Source organism: Rhamphochromis sp. 'chilingali', assembly GCF_963969265.1.
Source record: "Rhamphochromis sp. 'chilingali' genome assembly, chromosome: 9".
In the NCBI taxonomy this organism is placed as follows: Eukaryota; Metazoa; Chordata; class Actinopteri; order Cichliformes; family Cichlidae; genus Rhamphochromis; species Rhamphochromis sp. 'chilingali'.
Genome location: NC_137936.1, coordinates 36822394 through 36832846, shown reverse-complemented (window position 1 = coordinate 36832846; position 10453 = coordinate 36822394). Strand labels below are relative to the sequence as shown.

General features: G+C 42.8%; 1 protein-coding gene across 1 annotated transcript; it reads left to right on the top strand.

The window, feature by feature from the left end:
* Positions 1 to 6493: 6493 nt before the first annotated feature.
* Positions 6494 to 7924, top strand: LOC308402777 (E3 ubiquitin-protein ligase TRIM35-like; the record flags this gene model as incomplete). Its single annotated transcript, XM_080891873.1, has 1 exon — positions 6494 to 7924. The coding sequence occupies one exon, from the start codon at positions 6494 to 6496 to the stop codon at positions 7922 to 7924; it is 1431 nt and encodes a 476-aa protein (XP_080747999.1).
* Positions 7925 to 10453: the final 2529 nt, after the last annotated feature.

The following is a 10453-nucleotide window of genomic DNA, read 5'->3' as shown; positions in this document are numbered from 1 at the left end:
ACTTCCTCTCAACCTCAGACACTCTGTGCTACATGTATGGTCACAACTTAACCACATGTCAACGCATGTAACAACTGAAAATTTCAAAATACAGCTTCAAATATGCATATCAGGGCTCTAGACTAACTTTTTGCCACGATTGCACTGGTGCGCCTAACTTTTTTTCTTAGGGTACACCAGCACAAAAGTTAGGTGCACCTTAATTTTTCAACCACGTCGCTTAACACCGTAGCTTTACATGTTCACTTTTTTTTTCTTTTTTAAATTACTGTCCATACAGACAATGTTGATTTGTAAATGATTAACTAACAATCTTGTCAACACAAAGTTTGTTATTTGGAGCACATTTCTACAAGATAAGTTGCTGTATTTTTTGGACCATGAGGTGCACCGGATTATAAGGCGCATTAAGCGAAACCAAACAGTCAGATAAGTCAAACTTTACTCAACTCATTCTTCTTGCTTCCTCTATGTCAGGGTTCCTGGGTCAGTGACCCAGTGTTTTCAGTTTCAGGTTCAGCTTATTTTGTCACTCGTTCTCATTTCCTATTGTTCTGTTCCTGTCACTTCTATGTGTCTTTAGTTCTATTATCTTCAGCTGTTCACTCACCTGTTTCTAATCAGTTATTCAGCCGGTGTATTTAAGTCCTCAGTTTCATCCTGGTCATTGTCGTGTTATTGATGTTGATGTCGTCTTTTCCGCATGTGACTCGCCTGACTCTGGGCGCGTTCTCCTACCTGCTGCCTCACCTGCACCGGAGCATCTGCCGTGAAGAGTGGGCGTTTCTCGCCGCGCTTCGGCGGCTTCCTCTCTCACCGCTTCGCTCCTCGCTCACATGCCACCCGTCTCATTCACTGGACCTTCAGCCTCGCCATGCCGCAGCGGCTCTGGTTCCCACCTTTTTTCTTCCTTCTCACTCCAAGCCAGAGACTGTTCACCATCCATCTAATCAAAAGACTGTATATTGTGATTACATCCTGGACTATCCTATTGCCACTCATTACCATAATGCTTCTAAAAGAACCGCTTTCCCCTCAGAGGCTCCTATTAAAGACTTTAATACCGCTCAAGCAGGTAATTTTTCCCAGATCACTATTTCTTCAACTACCTCTGCTCTAGCCCAAGCTGCAGCTTTGTCTCCTTCACTAACTCAGTCTTTAGCTCAGCCATTAGCCTTACCAACCTCAGCTCAGCCATTAGCCTCGCCAGTCCAGTCGCCTGCTGTTCGGCTTCCAGCCCAGTCAGTCCAGTCACCTGCAGCTCAGTCTCCTGTCTCCCAGTCACCTGTAGCTCAGTCTCCTCCTGTCCAGTCAGTCCAGTCTGTAGCTCAGTCACCTGTCCTCCAGTCACCCGTCCTCCAGTCTGCTGTAGTCCAGTCTCTGGCCCAAACACTCATTCATCATTCTGTTCAGTTCCCTGACCTGCAGCCCCAGCATTCAGAGCCAGCTGTGAGCTCGGCCACTCCTCAGCCAGAGGTTTCCGCACCTGCTGGCCATGCAGATGTTCCTCCGTCACTGCTGGCTCCTATGCCTTCGCCTGCAGCTGCTCCTCCGCCACAGTCTCCTCATCCACGTCGGATTCAGCGTCAGCGGCCACCTTCCAGCGGCCATTGGACCTGCTCAGCCGCCGCCACTGCCTTCCGTGTGGCCAGCCTCTGGACCTGCTCAGTTGCCTCAGCCGCCCACCAGAGCTGTCCCTATGTGTCTTTAGTTCTATTATCTTCAGCTGTTCGCTCACCTGTTTCCAATCAGTTATTATTCAGCTGGTGTATTTAAGTCCTCAGTTTCATCCTGGTCATTGTCATGTCATTGATGTTGATGCCGTCTTTTCCACATGTGTGTTTAGTTCAGTCAATCAGTCAGCCAGCTAGGGCTGCACGATTAATCGTTAGAAAATCGCGATCTCGATTCATACTTGTGTGCGATCTCATTTCCAAATGACAACGATTTAAAAAATAAAAAAAAAAGACGACGACGACTGTACCGCATTTTGATCCGGGACGTAATCTGCATGAAAACAAGTGCTCACTCTTCCTGCTCAACAAATGACAAGGGCGGAGCCTTATAACACGTGATACAGAAGCTGTGCCGTGTGATGCTAAAATTAGCAGGGAAAAAACAACGGAGAGCACGTCAGGGATGACGAGAAAGTGACAGGAGAAAATCCGTCCCGGTCAACCACCCAAACATCAATAACGAGAACCTTATACAGTGCTTCCCTATACACGTCGAACCCACGCAGGCACAAAGAAATTACGGAGGCTATCACTCATCACCTGACCAAAGATATGGCTCCCATCAACACTGTGCAAAACGAGGGATTTATGAAAATGATCAATTTTATCACATATTTATGCATGATAAACCTGGTTGATTGTGGGGTACAAACATATTTAGATAAAGTAAAACAATTTGCGTAAACAAATCAACAGACCAATGGGATTTTTCAGAAACAGGAACATAAAGAAAAATGGAATTTCCCTACTTTTTTTTTTTATTATAAAAGCAGTTTCCTCTTACAGTCCACAGAGGAGCATGATGATTGTGAAGATCCTGCTAGGTGTCTTGTATCTCTCAGGTTAGTGAATTTTTTTTGTCGCAGTGCTTATTGCTTTGAAATACTGTAAAACAGCCATCTCATATGTCCAAAGAGGTTCATTATAATATTTTCCTCACAGGGTGGCTCATCCTCTCCAAATGCCATCAGTACCACTTTGTTAATAAGTCTTTTACTTGGTATGAGGCTCAGAGCTACTGCAGAAAGAACTACACAGACCTGGCCAGCATTGGAAACTCTACAGAAATGAACCAACTTATCAAAACTGTTTCATCTGCTGGTTACAACTCTGAGGTCTGGATTGGTGTTTAGTTTAATATATATATGGGTATCATGCATTTGAGATAATTGATTATTTTTGGAACTGGGAAAAACAAACTGAAAATGAACCTTTCTTAGTTTACTATTTTCAATGGATGGATGGCGGTGGCATGACAGTTGTTCAGAGGAACATCAATTCATCTGTCACAATGGTGGGAAAATAAAGCATTTTCTTTACCCGTAAAGATTGTTTGCACTTGATTTCTTTTAATTTTATGAAACGCCACCTTGGTTTTCTAAAAATGATATGCAGACTCTGGCACCAAAGGATGATTCTGCATGGATAGGCCATATTGTACATCCTAACATTTACTGGGGTGATGGCAAAGACTCCTCATTCAGATACTGGGATGATTCTAAAAAAATATTTGGTATTTTTGGTTCATTGCTGCAGATTTGAAGACATCAGGAAAATGGAGGCTACTGCCCAGTGACACAAAACTACCATTCGTCTGCTATGACAACCTGCCAGCTCCTCTACCTGCAACCAAAGAAGCTCCTGGAAGATCAAATGTTAACACAAAAGGTACCTAGTTTCAGCTTTGAGATTTGAGAAAAATAATAAAGCTGGAAACTAATCATGATTGCGTTTGTTCTCTGTGTCTCATTAATAAAAATAAACCTGAAGCAGGAAGACTCCTCTGTAGATCTGAATGACGGAGTCGTCAAAGCAAACCTCCTGAAAAAGGCAAGTCTCCACAATCCAGCCTTAAAATATCACCTCATGGTGTTCTCTATATTTAAGTTTAGGCACTGTGAGGCTTACAGGCGCATAATTACAAAATTTGCATTCTCCTATCATTTTGAAATACCCAGTCCTTTAATCCGTCATTTCACCGTTTCAGCATTATTTAATTATAATAACATGTTAAACTTTTAGATATGACACCTTTTATTTTTTTCTTATCAATAGTTTTTTTTTAAACTTTTTATATTTTAAAATGTTTCATTGACTGATTGAGGATATCTCAATCACTCAGTCACTGATGAAATCACTTGATGAAATGTTTCTCGTGTCAACTAAGACAGCCCTACAACATCCAGAGCCTTCAGGAAGTCGGGGTGGACTTCATCCACCCCAGGAGCTCTGCCATCAAGGAGTTTTTTAACTGCCTCAGTGACCTCGCCCCTGGAGATTGGTGGGTCATTCCCCTCATCCCCAGACTGTGCTTCCTCGATGGAAGACATGCCAGAGGGATTAAAGAGGTCCTCAACATATTTCTTCCACTGCCTGACAATTTTGTCAGTCGAAGTCAGCAGTGCTCTGCAAGCACTATACACAGTGCAGGTAGCAATGTTCTTTCTCCTTCTAAGTTGGTACCACCACGACAGACGGCAACCACCTTGCGGCCACAGCTCATTGCAGCAGCTTCGGCAATGGAGATGCTGAACATGGTCCATTCGGCCTCAATGTCCCCAGTCTCCCTCGGAATGCTGTTGAAGCTCTGCCGGAGGTGTACGTTGTAGATCTTGTGGACTGGGGCCTCTTCTAGGTGTTCCCAGCACACCCTCACTATACATTTGGGCTCACCAGGTCTGTCCCTGTATCCTACCCCGCCACCTGATCCAACTCACCACCAGGTGGTGACCAGTTGACTGCTAAGCTCCTCACTAACTCAGGCGCCTTCCCCACCAGAGAGGCAACATTCCATGTCCCAATTGCCAGTCTTGGTAGCCGGGGATCAGTCCGACAGGACCTCCGCTCCTGGCTGCCACCTGGCTCACAGTGCACCCGACCCCTACGGTGCCTCCTGCAGGTGGTGGGCCTTTTTCGGGCTGTGCCCGGCCAGGCCCCATGGACTAAGGTCCCTCTGGTCAGGTCCCTCAACCAGGACCAATTTGACATGGGAGACCCTACCAGGTGGAAAAAGCACCCAGACAACATAGGCCCTGGGATCCCTGGGACACACAAACCCCTCAACCACAATAATGTAGTGATTCGTGGAAGGGAATTGAACATATTATTAATTATTATTTGAGAGGGCATATTACTTGTACTAGTCTAAATTGATAGAATTTATCCTGGGAATTCATACTGCTATAGAGTAATTTAAAAAGAAAAAAAGAAATCTAGCACTATGAAGCATGTGCTAGATAACTAAAATATTTGAGTTAAATGATGTTGTTGGTTGTTATCACTAAACTAATAAATTGTGCATATGATAACAAATATTTCCAACTTAAAAGAAAAACAAAATATAAAAAAGACAAAAAAAATATAACTGTCTTCAGTTTTAACATGTGTCTTGTTTTGAGTTTTTCAATCCCAAGAAAAATGTCTTCTCAGTCTGAAAAGGATCTCTCCTGTCCCGTCTGCCACGACATCTATAGAGATCCTGTCATCCTGTCATGCAGCCACAGCTTCTGTAATAACTGTCTGCAGTTGTGGTGGACAGAAAGAGAAATAAAAACCTGCCCAATTTGTAAGAACATTCAACATTTCAACTAGAAGGGGGGGGGGGGGGGGGGGGGGGGGGGGGTCTTCTAGTTGAAATGTGACCTGTTGTATGAGATATAAAAGGTTGAAAAATTCTGAGCTCCAGCTTTGTATTTCAAGTTCTTATTTCTTTAACAACAAGATACAGTTACAGAAATATTCAGCTATGGTATTTGTTACTGAGATCTGAATTTTGTTGAGTTTGTCCTGGTATATCATTAGGGGTGGAAAGCCTCCATCTCATCAGCTCTCCTGCAGAGACACCACAAATGATCCGCAGCAGTGGGTTTCTCAGTCTGCCCTGACTCTTGGCACTCTGAGTTCACAGACTGGAAATCGAATGTGTGATTAAAACACAAGTTTAACTTATAAATACGTGTTCATACTTTTATTTTACAGTCAGACAGAAAGACAAAGAGAAGGACAGACAGAAAGGCGACAGGCTCAGGTTGTATACGCTATACGGATTTTTGTTATTAGGGGTACTAAATGAGATGAGAGCTAAATTTAAGCAGAAAGTGATTAAGTTAGTACACTGGTCAAATGTCCTGTGAATAAACTACAATTCCTTAACGAGTGAACTGTCTGTTTGTTTCTCCTTAAAACAAATGCAGGTTTGGCTGGGCACCACCAACAGAACCAGCTTAGGCAGCATAATAACAGAACTTACATTAACATTAGTGTAATTGATCCTGATGTTTGTGCGGGACTGTAAAGTGATATTCATTCATCCATCTCTAACTTCCTTTTTTCTATTTCCGTTTTCTTTTTTTCTAATTTGTTTTCCTTTTTCCTATTTCTATTGTGTTTTGTGTGCTTTTTTGAGTTTTTCTATTTTCTGTTGTTTTCTTGAGTTGCAGTTGGGTGTGGACCCTCAGGGCCACCATATTCATGTGGGTGTCAAATTACATTCACCGTGACACTTTCACTTTCTGAACTATGTATTTAGATTCTTTGTTAGAAAAGAGAGGACGTTCAACGACAGCAAGAAGGATACGGGGAACACTGAAATACAGGGAATATCAGGATACTGTGACTTCAACACGATGCTGCTGATTCCATGTTACAAATAGAAGTTTTACAGAAGTCACAGCTAAAAGTGAAAGTAAGTTTGAAGAAACTTCTTGAGTGGAGTGGACGCCTCATTGTTTTCATTGTTGTTACTCCGGGGAAAAAAAATGTCTTCTCAGTCAGAAAAGGATCTCTCCTGTCCCGTCTGCCACGACATCTATAGAGATCCTGTCATCCTGTCATGCAGCCACAGCTTCTGTAATAACTGTCTGCAGCTGTGGTGGACAGAAAGAGAAATAAAAACCTGCCCACTTTGTAAGAAGGTTCCTTTACTGAATGATCCGCCCCGTAACTTGGTGTTAAAGAACCTGTGTGAGGCTTTCTTACTGCAGAGAGATAAAAAAGCTTCTGCAGTGTCTGAGCCTCTCTGCAGTCTGCACCATGAGAAACTCAAACTTTTTTGTTTGGATCATCAGCAGCCGGTGTGTGTCGTCTGTCGAGATTCAAAAGCACACAAAGACCACAGATTCAACCCAACTGAAGAAGCCGCCCAGGATCACAGAGAGGAGCTTCAGAAACACCTGAAGCCCTTACAAGATAAACTGAAGGTGTTTGAACAAGTCAAAGGAAAGTTTGATCAAATAGCAAAACATATAAAGGTCCAGGCACAGCAGACGGAGAAGCAGATAAAGGAGGAGTTTAAAAAGCTTCAGCAGTTTCTACAAAATGAAGAGGAGGCCGGGCTGGCTGCTCTGAGGCAGGAAGAAGAGCAGAAGTTAAGAAAAATGGAGGAGAAGATTGAGTCTCTGAGTAGAGGGATAAAAACTCTTTCAGAAACAATCAGAGCCACAGAGGAGCAACTGAGAGCTGAAAACGTCTCATTCCTCCACAACTACAGGGCTGCAGTCAACAGAGTCAAGCAGCTCCCCCTGCTGAATGCTCCACAGCTAGACTCAGGAGCCCTGATGGATGTGGCCAAACACCTGGGCAACCTGACCTACAACATCTGGAACAAGATGAAGGAGATGGTCTCCTACACTCCTGTGATTCTTGACCCAAACACAGCTGAATCACACCTAATCCTGTCTGAAGATCTGACCAGTGCGAGTCTTGGAGAGGGACAGAAGGTTCCTCATAATCCAGAGAGGATTGATTCACACCACTGTGTTCTGACATCTGAGGGCTTCGACTCAGGGACTCACAGCTGGGATGTGGAGGTTAGAAATGATCAGAATCGGTTTTGGGGTGTTGGTGTGGTAAAGGAGTCTGTTCGGAGACACGGAATAGTACAGAGTGGATACTGGGAATTATGTCTCCTTGATGGAAAATACACAGCAGCCACCCCTCCACCTCCGTTTAAGCCTCTCCCAGTGATGAAGCTGCAGAGAGTCAGAGTTCAGCTGGACTGTGACAAAAAGAAGCTCACATTCTTTGATCTGGACACTAACACACACATACACACCTTCAAGCTCAGTTTCACTGAGAAGCTGTTTCCATACATTGCCAATCACAACAATCTACCACTGAAGATCTTACCGCTGACTTTAAAAGTGGAGCAGCACATGGCCCCTCTATCAGCAGGTTTTTGGTTTAGCTAGCTAGCTTTAGACTAATGAAGCAAAATCACATCGACGCAGTTTGAAATTCATTTTCACTCCTTGTTTTGGTTTTCAATAACCGTTGTAAACTCGGTCAGAGGTCAACTGTAAAAGTATAAACACCAGCTAAGATACAAAACTACATGCATGTCTATCATGTCTGATAGATAAGCCTGCATTAACCAAAATTCAAATGGATGACAGTGTCAAGGAGATCAAATCTCATGTGGCTGCCTTTCAATTTTACACAAACTTAAAATGTGACATAAAAACCCATCACTGCCATCCGACACCTGAGGTCCCTTTATATTTAAATATTGACTTTAAAAACATCAGTAAAGTGTAAAGATCATAGCGACCAGTTTTGGGTGTAACATGTTACAAAGTAACACAGTAATGTACATTACATAACAGTTACAATTATGTCGTTACTTGTGTTACAAAGGTTCTTCATAAATATATTTTTAAATTTTATGCATACCTGAGGAAAAATGTATTGTAATTGTCTTTAGCTTCAGCAGTATTACTTATAGTGTTTATACTTGGGGGTAAAGTGGGCTGGAGGGAGTGCATGTGTCCATAAGCTGTGTTCGTGATACTTCAGAATCTAGCTAGCGCTACATAAGAGGAGCGAGCATAAAGGGAGTGACATTTTTTTAAGTGTCAGGTAATTTCAAATGCAACATTTCTATCAGATCAATAAACATCAGCAAACACACAAACTGTTTGTCTGTAGTTTGTCTCACAGTGTGATGCTAGCTAAAGGTCCAGCTGCTTATTTCACATTTAGAGAAAAGAAAGAGAGCTAACTTCACTCAGAGATGGAGAAAGATAAGAAAGACAAGAAAGGAGAGGAAGAAGAAGCGGACCGCTCAGTGACACTTGATAAACTTTAAATTTAAAGCTTGCATGTAATATCATTTTAATCACGTATTGGATTTGTATATGATGAGTTTAGATAAATTACGTATTCTCAGTTTGTGAAACTTCCTGCAAAACGAACTAAGTAAACCAATTTTGTGTTATTCAAAATTTGCATTAAAATACTGGGTAGTTTTGTCCAGGATAAACAGGTTAGCTCTTTTGATGTGGTGAATTCACAGTAAAGCATTGTGTTGGACTGGTGCACAGTGGCTGTGGTGCTCATGATCAGATTTAGGTTACATCAAGCAGAGATGAATTTTAATATTTTCATGTGTGTGCGGGTGCATGGGTATATATATATATATCTGTAGGTTGTGTATCCTTTGAAGTGTTACTGGGGTTATTGAAAATGTGTATATATGTATGGATAGATAGACACCACACACACACAATTAAAAAAAATACATGTAACATAATGCAATTAGGTATTTCTGTAGTCTATTGATTACTAGATAGTGGAAATGTGGTGGGATTAAATAAGCCTATGCTTCTTCCTGCTCCTTTTTGAACATGAAAGTTATTTGTAGTTGCTCGTTTTCCTTTTGCTTTGTTTATTTGTCTCTTTAATTCTTTGCTGTACTTTTTCAACATGTTCAAAATAAAGATTCAATCAATCAATCTGTCAGGGCTCTGTGTGCAGGCAGGCGGAGAGGAGGATCCAAGCGCAGGACTCGAACACAGAATTGTAAATCAAAACCTCAGCTTTATTGCTGACATGAAAACCAAACGTGAAGTGACGTGAATACAGAAACCAAAAACACACAGGCATAATCTGAGGGTACGACGCGACACTGAGCACGGAAACACAGGGCTTAAATACACACACAGGGTGGTAATCAGGGAATGGGCAACAGGAGGGAGACACAGCTGGGAGAGATCAGGGCTAACGAGACGGGGGAGCTAAGCTGCACACAGTAACATAAGACAAAGACTTTCACAATAAGACAGGAAACAAGAAACCACTAAACAAAGATGCAGACACGACACAGAGACAGACTAGACACTGAACAGAAACTGCAATACACATGAGAACCCAAAACCTAAGAACTGATACTTCACAAAGAATACCTGAAACAGATCTATTATTATAATAATAATAATAATAATAATAATAATAATAGCACCAGAACATCAGAAAATAATCCATAATGCAAAAATAGACCAAAATATAAGAAACTCAAAACAAAACACAACACAAGGAGCACAAGTCCAGAACGGTCCATAAACATAAGAAAACAGTCCAACACAAAACAAGATCATGCATGAGTCCACAATAAGTTCAGGGGACCGACCGTGCACACGGCAACCACGGGCAAACAGTTCTGGAGGCCGACCGTGCACACGGCAACGGCGGCAGCGCAGGCAAAACCAATCAGGAGGCCAACGGCGGCAGCGCAGGCAAAACCAATCAGGAGGCCGATCACTTGGAAGGCAGTGGCGGCCACTGAGCAGGTCCGGAGGTTGGCCGCGATGCCAGCGGCGGTGACGAACTCTTTCTGGAGGCCGTCCCCGAACGCCATGATGCCAACTTAGAGGCCTGGAAAACGGCAGAGGTGAGGCGGAACAGGTCAAGCGGGCTCTGACGGCGGTGTGGCAACCGCAGGA